Raw genomic sequence first — 20253 nt, 5'->3', positions numbered from 1 at the left:
TAGCATAACTTAAAAAAAATATTTAAAAATTGCAGCTTACTTTTTTAGATGCTTGTTTCTAGGAATACCAGCAAGGAAATCCTATACACTTCTCTTTGAGTTGATGAAGCTAGGGAGCTGTGTTTGCTCTAATTAAAGTGGTTGTAAACCCTTACATATACCCAGTGAAGTGACTGGCCTCAGGTCATGCACAGAGATAAAACAAATCCTCCTACATAAGTTGTACCTGTTTATCTGTTGCCTTCTCTTCTCTACAGCCAAAGTGTGGAATTTAGACAGCTTGTCTGAGAGTTCAGAAAAAGGGGAGCGAAGAGCTGAAATTACATACTGCAAAGCTCAGTGAGGAGAGATCTAAGCTGGCTGAAGGGTAGAGACATGCCCCCCTCCACACAGCTCATGGAACAGAGCTGAGGGTCCCTCCCCTGTCACCATTTTTCTCTTGGTGTCAGGAAAACTTGTCAGAAGTGATTCATGTTGATAGCAGAGGAAGGAAGCAGCAGACAGAAATCACACTTAGTGTTTTTATAATGGAAACAAGTACATACTATAGAGGGATATGCTTTGTTCATATTTCATGTCTCAGGTTTACAACCACTTTACCCTGGCTGTATTGTGCTGGCAGATTTCATCTCATCAGATGTCAACTAGATTTGAACAGTCTGTCCTAACAAAAGGGTTAAATATTTAAGATCTGGGTTCATCCTGTCCTGAGCCTTTGTTTTGGGACAAACTCACAATAAACATGTTGAGAAAAGCTTGCAGTCTGCCATGACACTTTCTGCTACGAAATCTCTAAAAAGGTAAAGATTTTTTTTTTTTTTTAGGTATGTGAATAGGAAATCAAAACATACAGTGGAGTTTTCTCGAATTTGACTGCAAAAGTGGATATTCCCTTTAAATAAGGTTTTAGCCTCGGTTCACATATATGAGGCTGTGCGAGCTGCGTTTTGCATGGGCACAAGAGCCCATTCATTTGAATGGACTCCCATGCCGTGACACGCAGGGAAGAAGTCCTTGCACTTCTTCCGAAAACATAGCCCGCATGGGAACCTAAGTTCCCAGTATGGCTGCGTTTTCCAGTGCGAGCGGCGTGCCATAAGAATTAATGGCACCCGTCCGTGGGTCCGCATTCCTCTGTGCGGGTGGTGCAGCTGCGCTGATTTTCGTGCGGATCCGCAGCAGCACCACCCGCACAGATGTGAACCTAGCCTTAAAGGGTATGCAAACTAACAACAAATTTCTCTTACTTGTTCCCTTTTGGTCTGTTAAATATATGATTGAACGTGTTTTTTTCTGTTTCAAAATGGCAAAAATACCTGTTCATCCTGATAGAAAATCAGTGCTATCCTGCGCTCTCTGCGGTCTTATCTCAGTGAACCGTATCAGCACTTCCCAGGTTACCTCTGAGAACCACTAAACACCTCCCCTCTGTGTTATGGAGATAGGAAAGGGGGAGCACTCCTTAATGGCAGGAGATATTAAAAAAGAAAACTAATTCAGCCACCATATCACAGGATTGATAAACTGCTATATATTACATTTTTTGTTCTCCGGATTTTAACACTTTAAACACTAAATGCCCACACAGATAGTGGTCAGCCTGCCCAATAGGTTGGGTTGAGAGACTGATTGATTCACATGACACTAGTGCCCAAATTTGTATCATCTTAATATATTTCAACAAGTTAAAATGCATTTGTTATTGCTTCCTTAGGGTAGCCTTTCTCAACCAGGGTGCCTTGAGGTTTCTTCAGGGGCGCCTTGGCAAAATGTCTAAAAATTGCCCAAAACTTGTATACAAGCCAGTGGGTGGAACAAGACTGCCTTTTAGTTACACAAAGCCACAAGTTTTCATTGTGCACCATTATGACCTTCTAGCCGCCTGCATCCTGACAACCAATGGCATCATCATTTGATAAGGAAGATGTCAGCTGCCTGCACAGCATCCTAGTTTGACCCTCCCCTGCCTCTTGACGTCAGTGCTGGGTTTACATTAGCTCAGTGATTGAGAAAAACTGAGGGAGAAGAGAAAAAATGGAATACTAGTCAGTACCAATGTGCAAAAGTGTATTTGCTTTGGAAGAATAAATCACCTCTAATGTTGGGTGTCCTACATGTGTGGATGTTGCTGTGTTATATAAGACTATTAGAATGGTTTTTCACATTTTAGAATGGGGTGCCTCAAGACTGTCGATATTTTTAAAGGGTGCCTCAGGACTCTCGATAATTTGAAAGGGTGACTCGGGACTGTCCATAATTTGAAAGGGTGCCTCGGGACTGTCGATAATTTGAAAGGGTGCCTCAGGACTGTCCATAATTTGAAAGGGTGCCTCAGGACTATCCATAATTTGAAAGGGTGCCTCAGGACTGTCGATAATTTGAAAGGGTGCCTCAGGACTGTCCATAATTTGAAAGGGTGCCTCGGGAGTGTCCATAATTTGAAAGGGTGCCTCGGGAATGTCCATAATTTGAAAGGGTGCCTTGGGACTGTCCATAAATTTGAAAGGGTGCCTTGACTGAAAAAAGGTTGAGAAACACTGCCTTAGGGTAACCTTCAATTGCACAAATCTCCATCGAAGCATTGTATCGTGCTGTTTATGACCAGTCTTACAATTTCATATATTTCACTAAAGGTTAGTAAACTCTTTGTTTTAGTGCAAACTAATTAATTATGCTAAAGAGCTTCTACCATAATCCTTCCATAGCTATTCCACACACGGTAGACTTTTTGCAGGTCAATGCGGCTGGTAATCCGCTCAGCATGGAAAGGGTGGTGTTAAGGCATATAAATGATATTACAGAATATAAAATCTGCTGCAGTATATGCATTTTAATGAGAAAGTACATATTATGTTATTTACAGAAAATATCCTGCCTCAACAACAATCAGAGTGAAATATTCTGTCTAAAGCTAACCCCAGACATGAGAGGACAATAACCAAGCATCCTGGCATCGCACCACCCAAGATGGCTTATTTCTGATTAGGGCCTCATGCACATGGGAGTATTAATTTATGCAGCCAAAAGTTCATCCAAAAAAAATGCCTCTAATCTTGCAGTCTTTTAACTTGTTTTTAGGTGTGTTTATGAAATGTTACACGTGCATGCCCTTTAGAAGCGTTTGCACATAAACGCATTCTATTGGCTAGAATATTCATGTATTCTATCCATTAGAATACATTTACGTGCATAAGTGTGTGTTTATGCAGAAACAAAAAATAGAAAGCTGCTTCTCTGGGAATGCATGCCTTTGCCAATTTTATTCCACCAATGAATATTGTGCATGAAAATGTGCTAAAATATCTACATGCACACATTAGCTAACATGCAGTCATGAGTGCATGATGCCTTAGCGAAATAAGTCAAAGAACAGGAAAAAAATCCTTAAAGCCTAATTCTACGGGACAAGATGTCTAGGGGACAGGAAAACAACTTTTACTTATCCGATTCTCCACTTCCCCAGCAGACAGTGCTCCCATATGTTTCAGCAGTGAACTGCTCCCCAGCGTCCTCGCGTCCAATGCAGGGCTAACAACCCTGTTTTGATGATGTCAGAAGACCCTAGACTACCAGAGTTTAGGGAAGAGGAGCTTCCTGGGGCGGTCTACCAGCACATAGAGTCTGTGGGAGCAGAGGTTTTGGCAAGTAAAAGAGCCTTGCCAAACCTCCTAGACCTAAACTAGCATTTACAGCCCAATTCTGGGAAAATGTACAATTTCCCTTACAGTGTAGTTGCAGCCCTGCTGCAACGCAGCATTTTTACTTTTCCTGCAGTTCAGCTTTAACACTGGTTTATTTACGGAAAATAACAGCAATTAGTCAAACTAATCTCAGAGGAACAGTAGCAATTGACAAGTATTTTCTAACCTTCCCAGATAGCAGTCTATCATCTGGGTTGAGAACCACCCATAAATGTGGACCTGTTGAAATCTTAATCTTGCAACTTTCAACTCAAATCTATGGGTGGTTAAATACTGGTGCATTTATTTAACACAGCCTTTCTCAACCTTTTCAGCACAAAGCAACCCCTGATATAGCTTTCCGGCCTCAGGGAACCCCTTCTAGAAATTACAATACATACTACTTATTATACATTAGTGTGATGATCAGTGGGAAGAATCTTCTTACCCTTGTGGTCATTGAGAAGAATTACCCCCTTACAGATAGCTAAAAAAAATTAAATGGTGCCAGTGGGAACTTCAGAGTCAGAGAAGCAGAAATTGCTCATTGCTCAAAGAATCCCTAGCAATCTCTGGAGGAACAATAGGGTGCCATGAAACCCTTGTTGAAAAACCCTGATTTAAAGCATATTTAAAGCCAAAACGATTCTTTTGAATAGGGAATGGGTAGAATCCCTCGCTTTCTTTTGCTGCTTATGTCCCATTTCACCTTGATTCCTGCTCCAGAGACAAAACTGGGAGTAAGAGGAAATCCCCTTGTAGACCGTTGTCACTGGAACAGGTGTTCATTTTGGAAAATTTACTCTTCCATTCTGTTCCCTTCTGTAACATTTTGGAATTCCCACCACCTTTTGTCCTGAAGACAAAGGTCACCAGGACAAAAAGACAGAGAATCTTTCCAACAAGTAAGAGAGATAAGAATAAAAACCTGAAAAGGTACCAATCCTGTCCAAAAACTAAAATAAAAAAAGGGTTTTACTTTAGGTATACTTTCGTTTATTTAAATTTAGCCACCAGGCATGCATGGCCTTCCCCCATTTAATTAGAAGATGACATTGAAAACTGGGACACCACAGAATGAGAAAGGACACAATTAGTGTAATTGTATTAACTAGCTTTTGTGTTGACAGAAGCCGGCGATTTCATCACTGACTACACCAAGAGACGTAGAACAAAATGCTGCATCGGCTTCTGTCTAAAGACATCAACACAGGATTTGAAACTAAATGTATCTAAACATTGGCATATGTCTGTTGTCCAGAATATTAATCCGCGTGTAGAAAATTAATTTCTATTGAACAGATTAATTTATTACCCAAAAGGAAGATCTCAGATTTATGTTATTAATAACACTGCCTATTGAATTTCGTTCCAGATTCAGACCTCTTGTATATCGCAAGGGCCATTGTTCAGGTGGTCATTCCTGTTTTTGTTCATGTGTGTTTATGGTCCTCTCTGACCATAAAGCATTCCAATATAACCTCTATATAGTTCAGACAGCAAAAAAGTGGTCATATGGCAATGATGATCTATAGGACCAATATGACTGTCCTTTAATCCAGCCTACTACTGTCAGTTCAGGAAGCAGTTCACCTTTATGGAAACCATGGCTTCTCCATATAACTACCTACCTCCTCATTAACAAACTTCAAGAAAAGAATTAATGGACTAGCTTGGAGCACTACTGCTCCTAATCTCCCTTGTTATAAATATTCATGCTTGAGTGATCTGAGAGATTATGGCCTTTAACTTTTTTCAATCATAGTCAAAAATAGTTTATTCATTTTGAATGGAGTAGGGAAGGGTTGGAGTTTCTGCAAGGTTTTTATTGTTTTCCCTATCCTCATTGGAAGGGGGGTGGGGTATAGCTCTGTCCTGTGGAGTAAAGCTAACCATACATTAGTAGATTTGCAAATGAACATTCGTACAAACATCCATACAAAAATTCTCAGTACATTTGAGACCTGATGAATGTTGGTCAAAAATCTGTTTGCCTTTAACATTCAATGAATGTGGATATGACCCCACTAACGATTTGCAAATAGAATGAACTTTCTTAAAATGAAAAATTTTCAAAAAAATTCTACTAGTGTATGACCAGCTTAGAAGATGAGGATAATGGGTATTAGTGGGTCAGGAAGTCATCTGCTTCTTTCGTGTGCTAAATTGTTTTTCTCTGTTGTCTCCATTCTTACATGTGAGATTTCCCACCAGTTCCTGTCCATTTGACTCCCTGTCAATCGCATAACCCACCTCCATGTCACTTGATGACTGAGCAGCCAACCACCAAGCATCAGTGCTGTGGGAGGAAAAGAAGGAAGACATGTGCTCCCCATGTCTTGCATATCAGGTATTTTAATCAGATGAACAGAAAAGTGCATCAGTGAATGGACGGACGTAGGAAGTTAGAGAAAATTTCCCTAGAGGGGCACTATCAACCATCTGCAACCTGATGAAAAAAAGTTAAAAACACCCCCTCTTAAAAACTATGAAAAAAATTTTGGTGAAGCTTTAAATTTTGGGTCTCCAAAACCACAACATTAAGTTCCCTTTCACACGGGGACTCGGATTTGTTCAGCAGGAGATCGGTTTGCTGATCAGAGCAGATAGGGCAGGTGACAGGTCCGTGAACCCACTCTGCTCTATGGGCAGCCTTTTGAAAATGGACTCTGCTGTCCGTTTACACCTGACTGACCTCTGATTTTATCCGCATAGACAGAAGGGGACGAATCCCCTTCTGTTTTTTTTAGCAGGCAGAATCAGACAACAGGTAGGTGGGTGTAAACAGACACAAGTCCGTTTACACCCACTGGTATATAAGGGCGAATGGAGGGTCTGATCAGATCTGCCTGAAGAACTGACAGGTGGACCTGATTAGACACTTCGTGTAGAAGGGGCCTTACATGTACCTGCTTAGATCAACTATTCTGTGGTCTCCTGTATACAGTGGTGTGTCCAGGCACGTGTTCATAGCAAACGTAACAAGTTGCAAAACCCGTAAGATCTCTTGGTTATCACAACTACTGAACTATTGGAACAATTACTTTGCTCACACCTGATATAGTGCCAACTCAATAGTTCTGTTACAGCTGTAGTAACACATTATTGGGATTTTATATATAGTTATTTGAGCTGCATGTACTGTGAGCAATATTTTGGTACCTTTGAACCACAACTATTCCCATTAGTATTGGATATATACTGGCTATCAGATTTTAAAGGTAACATTGCCCATTTCACATGACAAAATAAAGAAAAATGGGTTGTTGGGATGGTGGGTCAGTTATGATTTATGGGATTCACTGCATTTTCTGACTTCACCACTTTGGGTTTCAATATGTTTTATTTTTTTTTTCCAGCTGGAAAAGCTTTACAACAACAATAGGTGTAAATATGATCGGGTCAGTAATGATCACAGCAGGACATTCAAAAATCAAGACAAAGCAGGCACATTATTGTTCTAGAATTCATCTGACTCCAGTGCAAGCAAGCGTAGACAAAACCAGAGTATACAGCTCCCACTTCAATCTCAGTACACCTATTTATACAAACATTCTGCCTAACCATCCCACCTGCTGATCGCGTATTGCCGATCTGTCCTCTATTCAAAAAATGACTTTAGAGAAAAAAATTGATTTTAAGTGACTTGTTCTTTTTCCCCATACAGGGCATAATAAGAGGGACATCTAACGTGATTGTAAGCTCTCACCTTGTAAAACAGCCCATTCAGTTTAAAATAGGACTGAAAGGCAAAACATTTATGTATATATATAAAAAAACCCACTATAAATACCTTTTCCCCCCTTTTTTTATAAGTGATCACATTCGCTTTGTTTGCTGCATAAGAGCTGGGGAGGAGAAACAGCAGAACATTGATCTTCCCAGTAAATGGCTGTACTAGGGGAGGGAGGTGTCAGGAGAAGCCTGACCATTGGAGGAGAGCAGGCAGAATTCCCATCATTGCTAGAGAACTGACCATGCTGTGCTCTCATGCCTAGTGTGGTCAATTTTTTATAGGAAAGGATCACCAGGGATTTCACACAAAGGAAGCAATACAAAGAGAACAGGATACTTTTTCATACAAGTACATAGTACAGCAGGCACATATCAGGAATATGAAATGTTGGGTTTACATATTCTCTAACTACCCCATCCCCCCCAGCATCATATACACACCTTTCCGCAATGACACGCCACTCAATTCCACAATGGAGATCAGGAATAAAGAGCCCCACGTACGCTCCATACCCACCTGTCAGAGCTTACAGGGGGCTATAGCTCTCCCCACCCTCATGTGACAGTGCTGGGCAGTCAGGAGGTACCAGTGCTATTACATAGAAGGGGAATGAGTTAGCCACATGCACCCATACCGGGACACTTCACTTTGCCTTTGGCAACTAAATGGAGCTACAGAGTGAGAGAAAGATGAGCTGTTCAGTAAACTCATTATTGATCATTGATTAACAACATTCTCTAAAAAAGGGTCAATAATGAAATCTTGCTGGGCATAAGACACCTCTATGCAGCTTGTGTCCCATAGGTAGATCACTGTACAAAGCCTCTCGCACATCAACATCATAATTTACTATTTATATGCAGGATCTTGCTGGCAGAAACATAATGAGTAAAAAAACACAAATTAAGTTTTCATAAATATTGGGGGGTAAATATAGGCGGGATATAATCAACATGTATAAATACATCAGTGGTCCATGTAGTGAACTCGGTGTAGAATTATTCACTTTACGGCCATCACAGAGGACAAGGGGGCACTCCATATGTCTGAAGAAAAAGAAATTTCACCTCCAAAATACAGAAAGGCCTCTTCACAGTAAAAGTAGTAAGAATGTGGAATAGACTCCCTCAAGAGCTAGTTGTGGTCAGCTCAGTAGATTGTTTTAAAAAGTCCTGGACTCTTCACTTGATACATAAAATATAAATGGATACTAATATTTTTTCTCCTCCTGCTGGAGCAAACATGCTTTATTGGGGTTTTTTGCCTTTCTCTGGATCAACTATGGGCATAGGGGCTTTTCTATTTGTGTGTGTGTATTTTTTCTCTGTGTCTATGTGTTTTTTCAACCGGACTAACTATGTAAAGACATATAGAGGTGTGGAAACCTGCCTATGTGCATATACACACACAATTCTTCTATCTCTTCTACCTGCTAGTGTGTGCTAATTACTGCACTCAAACATAACATTTTCTAGTTATTTTTATGACTCTGAACACATCGCTGCATTACAGATCTTTACGCCGCGGTGTGCATTGTCTCCTACACTACACAACAGATCTGCTAGATCTATAAAAAAAAATAAAAAAAAAGTTATGCAGCTACAAACACAATTTTTTTTTTGCCTTTGTGCAAGAGGCCTAAATAAGAATGTCAGAGCGCCAGCAATCATCATGCCATGCAGGTAATAACTTGCATGTATGAGCCTTTTGCTGTCTGAAATAATTGGCAGGGGTTGTGACGATGCTTTTCAATGGCAGGTAGCTGGGTGTGATAGCTTGGTCACGAGCAAATAAAATTCTCTTAATTAACTTGTATAGTGCAACTGCTATCAACTCCTCTGGAAGTGAACAAAGAACTAGATATAACAACAAGGGTGAGTAATAGAGATAATATATTACATTTAATGATCTCATTGACAAGAAAACAGCAAAATGAAGCAATGACAGGAAACAATACCAGAACACAATAGGAGAGAATGTGCTGCCCATACAAGCTACAGACTAGATTTCCAATGAAAACCTATGACAATCTAATCCCTCCACAATGTTGTGCAGTACAATGTCTTCCTACAGATGGTACAGTTAGCATCTCCCATGTGTGTAAGCCTTCTTTTATTGTGTTTGGGGACGGATGTAATAACAACACCCCTGTTTGCAGTGTTTATGGCACGCTGCCATAGTCCTGCATGTACTTGTATTGTGATAGGAAACGCTGTCTCTGTAAACCTGATAATAAGTACACTTATCAGGAACTTGACACAATCTATCCTCACCATTTCTTTCATCCAGGAGGCTCTGTCTTTCTGTGTCTAAACGTACTGCCTGCATAGGGTGTGCAGTATGGCACGGCTGTTATCCTCAAGCAGTCTAATCCAGCATCCATCTGTCTAATCCAAGAATATGCACCAGTCCATTGTGTATGATTTGTCTATACCCTACCAGCATTAAGTACTTATATAAACCAAGCTCCCTCATGGAGATCAGTGCTGCAATCTATGTTATAATGTTCAAACTGAGCAAGTCCAGGATTCTGTTTTGTCTGCATGTCTATATGAACTGTCAGCACAATTGCTGATTTGTTCGGATGAGCTGTACAAATGAAATCAATAGACCTTAGTTCTTGCACGCACCACTTCATGTCTATAAGCACCATCAAATTAGAACATGGTTGAACAGAACCATAATTGATTAGAACGATCCAATTTTGCACATCCACGCTAAATAAAACAGTTTTTTTTCTTTTTTTGGGGGGGGGTAAAAAAATGACAATACTTTTCTCACCTGCATACCGAATCTGGATTGCAGTAACATTTACATAAAACAAACTGCATCTGATTTGGAAAGGTATTTTCCGTATTCGGGCTTTGTTCAAAGAAATTGGCTGGGTGATAACTATTTCAACCGTACTAGCGGATACGGGTTGGAAACGTTCTCGAAACCCAGTTGTCAACCACTCCTACATCATGATTGCTAAATTTAGTAATTGTGGTTCTGCCATCCAGATGCACAGCAGTCCGTTTTCAGTTTAATTGAGTGAAACAGACAAGCGCCATGAGACAAGTGAATTATTTTAAATCTATGCCTCTTAAGCACCTTGACACTTGGTATCAAGAACCCATAAACAGCGGTTCTTTACGATGCTGATTGGATTCAGTCACAGATGAAAAACTTAGCCTGCGTACTTTCTCATCCTCTCGGCTTCAGACGCTGGGTCGCAGCAGAGAACTGCAGTGTGGATGCAGAGCATCCGTCTCTTCTGTCATACAAAGAAGGCAGAGAGAAACACAGAGATGTATGACCGGGACTGTCAGGGGAATAAAACGAGGGAGTTTACCAACCTCGGCTGATTGGATATGTTTGTCATGACAACTGCAGAGACGTCTGCCCCAATCAACCCACCAGGCAGCACTGGCACCGCAGCACATGCCTTTCATTGTCATTATGCAGTGCTCTTTGTATACGGCATTAGAATGCACCGTTATCAAAACCTTGAATTATTTGCCCAGGATACTTTGCTGAGAAGTGTTCCCAAGCTAGTTACTCATGATACTGTGTCAAAGGCCTGCAACACGCTGTTATATATTCCTATTTACAAAACTTGACTATACATGGCTTTTTCAGCATTCATAATGCATCTCTTTGGTTAACTGGAATGTAATATAAAATATCAATAGATACAAAACCTGAACATATAATTTTGAAAAAATAATTTAGTATCAGATTATCAGTTTAAAAAAACTAAGGAATCCCATGCTTGTTAATAATGTAATAAAATTATATCACCACCTTGCACCATGATTCAAGCCTGCTTTTCTCTTTCTAATACATAAGAACCCTTGAAATAACATTCAGGTCTCAGGGTACCCTGTTGTTAATTACTAAATCTACAGCTGATGGTACTTTAGTGTGAACAGTAAATTGCAATAGAGGAATAAATAAAAGTATAAAAAATGTGCTGTGCTTGAAATACTAGAAAGCCATGGCTGTCCTAGACAACAGTTTGTTTTCTGTAATAATAAAACAAATAATAATGGACAGAAAATAATTGCAGGCAGTGAAATTTGTAGTATTTCCTCACTTTGGTGGCTGGTAGAGAAGTACCCGCTTAATACCACTTACCATGGTATAAAAGTGCACCCTTACATTAGTGGTCAATGTAGTACCATCTTACATTGCTGGTCAATGAAATGCTGCCTTATATGGATGGTCAGTGGAAAAATCCCTTCTTATGTAGGTGATCAGTAGCGGAAGGTCATCCTTACGTTGGTGGCCATGGGAAGAGCCAGTAGATTGGATCCCTTACTTTGGTGGCCAGGGAATAAAATGCTCCCTAAACTGGTGGCCAGTGGTTAAAACATTCCCTTACATTTGTGATCAGCGATTAAAACATTCCCTTACATTGTAGTCAGCGGTTAAAATGTTCCCTTACATTGTAGTCAGCAACTAAAATGCTCCCTAACCTTGGAGGTCAGTAGATATAATGCTCCCTTACATTGATGGCCAGTGATTAAAATGCTCCCTGACATTGGTGGTCAGCAGTTAAAATGCTCCCTTACATTGGTGGTAAGTTATTAAACTGCTCCCTTACATTGGTGGCCAGCGGTTACATTGGTGGCCAGTGAAATACTTCCCCAATGTTTTTGGCCAGAGGAGAGGAACCTTTTTAGACTGATAATCAGTGGAAGAAGGACTCCCTTACAATGGTGGCTATTGGGAGAGTCCCAAAGAGAACACACTCCTTACATAAGTGGTCAGTAATTAAAATGCTTCTTATACTGGTGATCAGTAGTTAAATGCTCCCTTAAAATGGTGATCAGTGAAATGTCCCCCTTACATTGGTGGTTAGGAGAGAAAAGCCTTCATAGGGTGGCGATTAGTGGGAGAAGGAGGACTTACATTGGTGGCTATTGAGAGAGTCAACAAGAGATGGACCCCTTTACATTGGTGGTTAGTGGGAAGAATTCTCCACTTACAAATAGATAAACGTTAGCTGATGTCAATAGTAACTTGTCTGAGAATTAGAAACTGCTCATTGCTCAGGTAACCCCTAGCAATTTCTCGAGCACAGGTGTCAAACTGGCGGCCCTCCAGCTGTTGCCAAACTACAAGTCCCATGAGGCATTGCATGATTGATAGTTACCAGCATGACTCCCAAAGGTAGAGGCAAGATGGGACTTGTAGTTTTGCAACAGCTAGAGGGCCGCCAGTTTGACACCCCTGTTCTAGAGGAACCCTAGGTCTCCATAGAACCCTGGTTGAGGAAAGTGGATTCAAGCCCTTGACCAATCTTTTAACTTGAATTAATAACAAACTATGTTGTTATTTTGCTTTTTGCAGCATTTTTGTTTAATAATACAACTCAAACATTGTTATTTTTGTTGCCATGTTTTTGTTAGGAAAAAAGAAAACTTAAATATATTGACAAGATTAACTCCACTGTTTGTATAATAGCTGAATTGCCAAACAAATAGCAGAGCGCAAGTGTCATCCAACTAACATGAACAGCCTGAAGCACATCTGCCCGGAAGAACGGGCCAAAATCCCTCCTGAATGAAATTTCAGAGGAGGAGTTGTAAGTCAGTAAAATGAGCCAACTGGTCCACGTCCTGAATACTTCCGCAGGGCACTGAATACTTAAAGCTACGATGCATTTCCCCTGCAAGCATACTCCCACTACTAAGCATGACCTCTCGTAAATAAGGTTCTGTATCCCCTGGAGGTCACTTTGTTCATTATAGTGACTTATTGGCACTCGATCTCTCACTAATTCACGCAACATCTTTGACACACCTCCTCCAAATACTATGAAAGGCACTTCATTAATTGTAGATCCCTACCTGTAGAGGCCAAAGAGGAGAAAAAACACAGCCTGCACCTTTGTACTATACATCCCTCTAATTAATGGAAGAGTTCTCATATTTAGCTCATTAGTAGGATCTATGTTAATGATATGTGCACTGTGTGTATTGCTGCTTTATACACTGTGGGAAATAATTCTAAGGCTGATTAATCAAACAATCTTTTTGTATGGCCCTCCTGCCTTATCTCACACAGCAGAAATAGTCATGAATTTATGGATTGAAATAAAGATGTACAATTCTCCCCAGCTGTTTATACAGGACTTAGATCAAAGATAAGATAGGCATATATGCATGAGAGAGTTGACAGAGTATGACACCATGATAAAGATTGAAGACTTCTATAAGAACTATATGAATGTGGATGGTGAGAGGCTGAAAATACGCTAGGTGTAAATTTCTTGGCATTTCCCACACCCGGGGAGCCGCAGGTGCTACATACAGCCTGCCATACAAGTGAATGTAGCCGTACTCTTGTAAACGCCAATGCGTCTGTGCATCCTTTCCCTAGGCATGCACACACAATATATTTCCTGCACGTGTGGAGGAAATACATTGTACGAGCATGTGTGGATAAATGCTGGGGCGTCTGTGCATCACAATCTTCATGAGTATGGCCATGTACAGTCATTTACTTGTACGGCAGTCTGCATGCAGCACTTGGGCGCAAAAGAACACCTAGTATTTTACACCCAACATATTTTCAGCCTTTAACTGTCCATGTGCATGAAGCCACATACCGCATATTGGAGCTTTCCAGCACCTGCCAAATACAGCAATATGGCACCTGCCAAATACACCAATATGGCACCCGCCAAATACAGCAATATGGCACCCGCCAAATACAGCAATATGGCACCCATGGCTGCAATTCTTTTCCAGTTTTGAGCCACCAAACAATTGATATTGTAGTGGAAATCAATCAAATCACTGCAGCACCAGTAGACTGATTTCCACACCATTTTCAATCACATGGTCACTTGAAACTGGGAAACTATTGAAACCATGCAGGCTTATTGCTTTTCCTTTTTTGCTATTTATACGCAAATTGCAGTAACCCAGAACAACCATTTTCAGCTTTTATCCGTTTACAGTAGGCAAGACAATGAAATGTGATTATTGATCGGTTGTTACAGGTTATTACACTCTGCAGATTGTGCTTTGTGGTTTTAAGCAATCCTGACAGTACCTTCACTAATGGAATCCCATTGTTACAATAAGCCAGTTCCAGTGTCCCTTCGGTTATCCTATCATGCATTCTGGGTTATTCGACAGGCAGTGGAAAGAGCAGCAGAGATAGGAAATGTGTAGTAATTATACAATAAAGGATAATAGCATACCATTAGCTTAAATTGCATCAAAAAATTCCTTTATATGGTTTAACATGATTACAATAGGCTTGTTAGAGATGATTATAATCAGAAACATAATAGTATACCAAAACAGGACTGCACGGAATGGTACATTAAGAATGACATGATTAGGGATGGTACACAGTATGAAAAAGCAAAAAAAAAAAAATGTCAGTATAAGCAGATAAGGCATGTCCATAACAAAAGAATGCTCAAGTGGTTAAACTCAGAAAGAGGTGTTTTATGCCTTCAAATATTCAGGGTGGTCTTGTATGTAGGTGATGTTCTCTATATTTTTCCTCTATTCCTCTATTACTAGTTATTGCATTTAGCATGTAGGCTAGTAGTGTTTTAATAGCACGTGCTATACGTTGTAAAGGCCACCTTTGTTTTGTCTCAGTCACTGCTACAGCTGTAGTATATATAGTAGGTAATTCATGCTCAGTGCCACTTCTGGACTGTTTGCTTTGTTACTTTCGTCTGGTAATGGTATGAAAATATTGTTATATTCCTGCACTGTGTACCTTCTATAATTATGTAGTTTGTGCAATCAAGTTTTATTCCCAATTATGTCTCTGCTAATAGTCATGTTTGTTTAGCTTATTACAATGGAAAAGCTGTTGTACCGTATAAAGGCCAGTTTTCACCAGAAGTTAACATATGAAATATTTATCATTTATTACATATCTGGTGCTGATGGTAACTGTATAATTAGCAGCCATTACACAACCCTTTCTTTTTGCTGTAGTAGTATGCAGGCCTTATCCCTACCAATGGTAAGCCGATGCAGTAGATCATGACAACCAGATTTCTGTGCATTATTGTAAATACGGTGGAAAATGAATTCTGACTTGTTACTTCTGGTCTCTGCACTTTCCACAATGCTCCTTCCATTATTACCCTTAATGTGTCTCAGGCAACCCAGTCAGTGGGCTTTAATGTGTGGAAGGTGGCGCAGCCCCTATATTATGTGACCTCATTGATTGGCTCCCACATCAGTCACATGACTGAGAGCTGTGTGTGACAGGTCGGTCAGTGTGCTGGGAGCATGCAGTGAGCACACTAAGCACACCACATTAGACCGCCATGGACACATATGTGCAGCAGCTAGGCATTAAAGCCCACTTCTCCTGCATTACATGGTTGGCAAGTCAACTCAGACATAGCAGATCATATCTGAGTTCTTTAGATGGGTTTCTCACCAAGCAATGAAGGCAGTCATATCTAAATTAGTCAAAACTCCAGAGATCGATTTATTATGAGCTCATGATATCACTGTGGAGCGCTACATTGCGCCTTGTGCTGCTGTGCCAAGGTTGACCATACATGGAGTGATTTATGGACAGTCCTTGATCAACTGGCCATGGTAGGCCTTGTCAGCACCCTACATTCCACCATCCTTTGATCTGAAAATTGGAGGAACTGGACAGAAAATTGTCAGCCAAACAGTGCTTGCATGCAATCAGATGCAGCCACTGTTGGGGTATACTGACAGCTGCTGGTGTTGGCTGTTAAAATGCTGTTTATTATGGATAGGGTAATCATGTGATCTATCTTGATCAGTCTATGGGGTTGAAGTATATGGCCAACTTAAAATGCATGAAAACGCACATGTAAAGGTGTGAATCTCACTCGTTTTCATGCATTTTGACATCATTTTTGGTGAACCACACATAAGCATTTCATAGCTCAGGGATAGCTGCAAACAAAAATGATTGAAAGTACACCACATACAGTACATGTGCAGATTAGTGAAGTGTACCTCTGCTTTGGTTATGCACTACTGCCGTTATGTAGATGAGGCCCTACGCATGTATCTTAGATTCACCATACACGCACAGATTTCATTCTTTTGTGAGTTGAAAAAAAAGAAATCAGGTATCTATATCCAGACCAAACAGTGCTGATGGAGCAATTTCCTCTTCAGGCTATCGTTTTCTGCTAGCCAGCTCTAGTGGCCACATCTGATTGGAGGCAGGTCCAGTTCTATGGAGAACTTTTAGCCCAGCTCCTTTGACAAAAGGCAATTGAGAAATCGACTTTAGTCACCACGTCTTGAATTTCAGCCGACTCAGCAGGAGTCGCCTGAAATTTGAACCATGTATGGCAACCCTAAAGCCCAACTCTGGGAAACCTAAAAATGGAAGTGCACTGCTCATTTAGTTTAGGGGACAGTAAAAGCACTTTTACCTACCCAATGCCCCAGGTGGTGGACTGTCCCTCAGTGTCCTCACATCCAATGCAAGGCCATGGTCCCTACACCGGTCTTGATGACATCAGAGAACTTCAGACCGCTGAAGCATGGGGAGAAGATACTACAGAGACTGATCTATTAGCACAGAGGAACTTGCAGGAGTGGCGGATCAGGTAAGTAAATCTGCTTTTCCCATCTCCTAGACAGAGATGGCAAGTTAACCCTTGCAGTGCGGGCACAGCCACACTGCAAGGGAGTATTATTAGGTGTCCTGGATTTCAGCTTTAAAATCCACAATCCAAACTCAGAGCTGACAAACTAAGAACGATGTGCTCTATACCTCCACAGCCCTCTAAACACTGCTATGTTTGCACATCACTTTCTAGTGTTCAGCCCCAACTTCCTCTCTGTTTGAGTCACAAGGTCTGTCTTAGATGATACATTGAATCAGTTCTGAAGCAAAGCAGAGCAGCTACTTCGAATACTAGATCTCCAACAACAGAGGAGACGCTAACTCGGCTTCCAGGCTATGTTTAATTTCCTCCAGCAAGATCGCCATGATCTCGTCCAAATAGATTTTGCCTTTCTCATGGAATGACTTTGTTCTCAGCCTCACAGGGTGGAAGTAAAGTTTGCTGCAAGCTGGCAGATCAGACAGCTCAAGGGCTGTTGTATGTGGCTGATACAGCTTCCCGTTCATTCTGCTCTCCAATTAAATCCAGCGCATGGCCTCCCAGCAAAAATGAAGTCTGCTCTACTCCGTCCTCATGTCAGGCACAGCCATGGACCCCAGGCACAGCTTCCCCTTTCCATGTTGATGTTATTGTGGAGCTAGGAGGGAGGTCTCATTCTCCATATTGGTTGGCACTGCATGTTCTACCCCTCCCTCCCCCAATAAGGGTCACATCACAAAGAGCTGAAATATTTCCTCTACATTTATTTTCCAGGACACAGAGCAGCTCAGCCACCCTTCTCCGAGTTCATCCAATGGACCCAGTGCTAGACCCATCATGATTCCAAGACTACAGGGACACATCTGCACATATATCATTCTATATCCTCTATAGCTTTCTAAATCCCATCTGATAGTTCTATAGGCACATGTGAGTTTGTGTTCACATACGGTGATTGGACGCAGACCTCTATAGCTGCTGCATTCTCTGCATTAAACTACTTGTTGCAGAATACAGACATCTGAATGTACACCAGACACCTACCTCCATCAATGTGTCTCTGACCATTATCTGATGACATCACACAGCCCAAATTTTGTAGATGTACAGTGTAGTTGTCACTATCAGTCCATTACATCTCTGGTAGACCAGAAACAGGGCAAGGCTGGGCAGGCAGAGGCGATTTTTGATGGTGCTACTAAATTTGCTGGTGATTAATTGCTAGCATTTAGAAACTGTATCACCATACATAAGAAACGATGGAACATGTTGTAGCAATTTATTGCCTATGATTGCACAGTGCTTCAAATTTGGACAATCAGTTGCTATCACATACAACTATATGTGTAGTGATTGGTGGCAATATTGGTGGCAAGACCATCCATGTGCATGCAGCCTAAGTGTACATTTCCTAGACTCGTCATATAAAGTGTATATATTTTAAATAGTGCTGGGACTTGCAGATGTCTAGTGCTGCATCCTCTGTCCTGACCCTACAGCTCATGGAAGTCTCCATCCAACCAGCCTTGTTTCCGGGGGCTTAGCACTTGGAGGTCTCCATCTACTCAACCTTGTCCATGGGATTCATCCCATGTAGGTCTCTGTCCACCCAACCTTTTCCTAGGGGGACTCATCCCATGGAAGTCTCCATCTACCCATCCCTGTCCTATGGGGCTCATCCCATGGAGGTCTCCATCTACCCAGCCGTGTCCTAGGGGGACTCATCCCATGGAAGTCTCCATCTACCCAGCCTTGTCCTAGGGGAACTCATCCCATGGAGGTCTTCATCTACCCAGCCTTGTCCTAGGGGGACTCATCCCATGGAGGTCTCCATCTACCCAGCCTTGTCCTAGGGGGACTCATCCCATGGAGGTCTCCATCTACCCAGCCTTGTCCTAGGGGGACTCATCCCATGGAGGTCTCCATCTACCCAGCCTTGTCCTAGGGGGACTCATCCCATGAAGATCTCCATCTTCCCAGCCTTGTCCTAGTGGGACTCATCCCATGAAGATCTCCATCTACCCAGCCTTCTCCTAGAGGGACTTATCCCATGGAGGTCTCCATCTACCCAGCCTTGTCCTAGGGGACTCATTCCATGGAAGTCTCAGTCCCCCAGCCTTATCCTAGAGGGGTCATCCCATTAAAGTCTCCATCCTCCCAGCCTTTTCCCGGAGCTCATCCCATGGAAGTCTCCATCCACCCAGCCTTGTCCTAGAGGGAAGTGTCGGGGTTCCTCACCTTGGAAGACTGAAGCCATGAGGGTGACAGCCAGGGAGCAGCTCAGCCAGCGGCACGATCCTCTCCAGCCGGGAGCCATAATCCAGCGGATCAGCATCAGATCCTCCTATGAAGAAGAAGGGGGACCAACTTATCCAGACTGAGCTCCCTCTTCCAGGGACGGCTCACCCGCAGCCACATCCAGCACTTCCCGGCTCGGACAGTAGAGGGAGGAGGAGAGGGGGGAGGGGATCAGGGTGTCATCCCGTCCAGGACTCGCTGTCTCCGGTTCCTCCGGTCACTCGGCACTCTGGTGTGTTGTGCGGAGCCCAGCCTGCGCCGCCTGTCCTCCCTCCTGTGACTCCGGCAGGCAGCCTCCCTCCTCCCCTCTCTGTATGATGTCAGTGATGGGGAGGCTCGGGGCGGCCTCGGCCTCTCTTAACACTTTGTGCAGCAGGGAAGGACACGCCGGCGCCCAGCCCTCTGGCCAGAAGCTTTCATCTGCGATCCGTGTCCCCAGAGCTGACACTCTGCTTCCCAGGAGCCACCAAACCTGTTCTACTCAGTCACATGTGGCCCCCTCCCCATAGGGCCCCACTGAACAATGGCTGGGAATGCCGGCTGTGTTCAGACTTGTCCTCAGCCTTCCACACCTGAGTTCTGTAGACTTTCTTCCTCCTCAGATCCCAGCAGCTCCATGGAGGTCACTTTATACAGCAATTACTTTACATTGTGTCACCAACTTCAGAGGCAGGGTCTGACCCTCCCCATCCTGGAGCTCCACCCTATACTGGCCATCCTGGAGCCCCACCTTATACTTGCCATTCTGGAGCTCCACCATACACTGGCCATCCTGGAGCCCCACTTTATATTGGCCATCCTGGGGATCCAACATACACTGGCCATCCTGGAGCCCCACCTTATACTGGCCATCCTGGAGCCCCACCATACACTGGCCATCCTGGAGCTCCACCATACACTGGCCATCCTGGAGCTCCACCATACACTGGCCATCCTGGAGCTCCACCATACACTGCCATCCT

The 20253-nt window shown here is 42.4% G+C and overlaps 1 protein-coding gene across 1 annotated transcript in view; it reads right to left on the bottom strand.

Annotated features, from left to right (window-relative positions):
- The window catches only part of NECTIN1 (nectin cell adhesion molecule 1), a 168962-nt gene extending 149066 nt beyond the window's left edge, over positions 1-19896 (bottom strand). The window contains exon 1 of the mRNA XM_089678561.1: positions 19232-19896. Within this exon, the coding sequence (XP_089534687.1) occupies positions 19232-19328 (97 nt within the window). The 5' untranslated portion in view covers positions 19329-19896. The remainder of the gene's footprint in view (positions 1-19231) is intronic.
- Between the last annotated feature and the right edge of the window lie 357 nt (positions 19897-20253).

Source organism: Staurois parvus, unplaced genomic scaffold (assembly GCF_062004578.1).
Source record: "Staurois parvus isolate SC_StPar_1 unplaced genomic scaffold, SC_StPar_1.0 ptg000207l, whole genome shotgun sequence".
Classification (NCBI taxonomy): Eukaryota; Metazoa; Chordata; class Amphibia; order Anura; family Ranidae; genus Staurois; species Staurois parvus.
The sequence above is the reverse complement of the archived record's forward strand: the minus strand, read 5'-3'. Positions and strand labels throughout refer to the sequence as shown.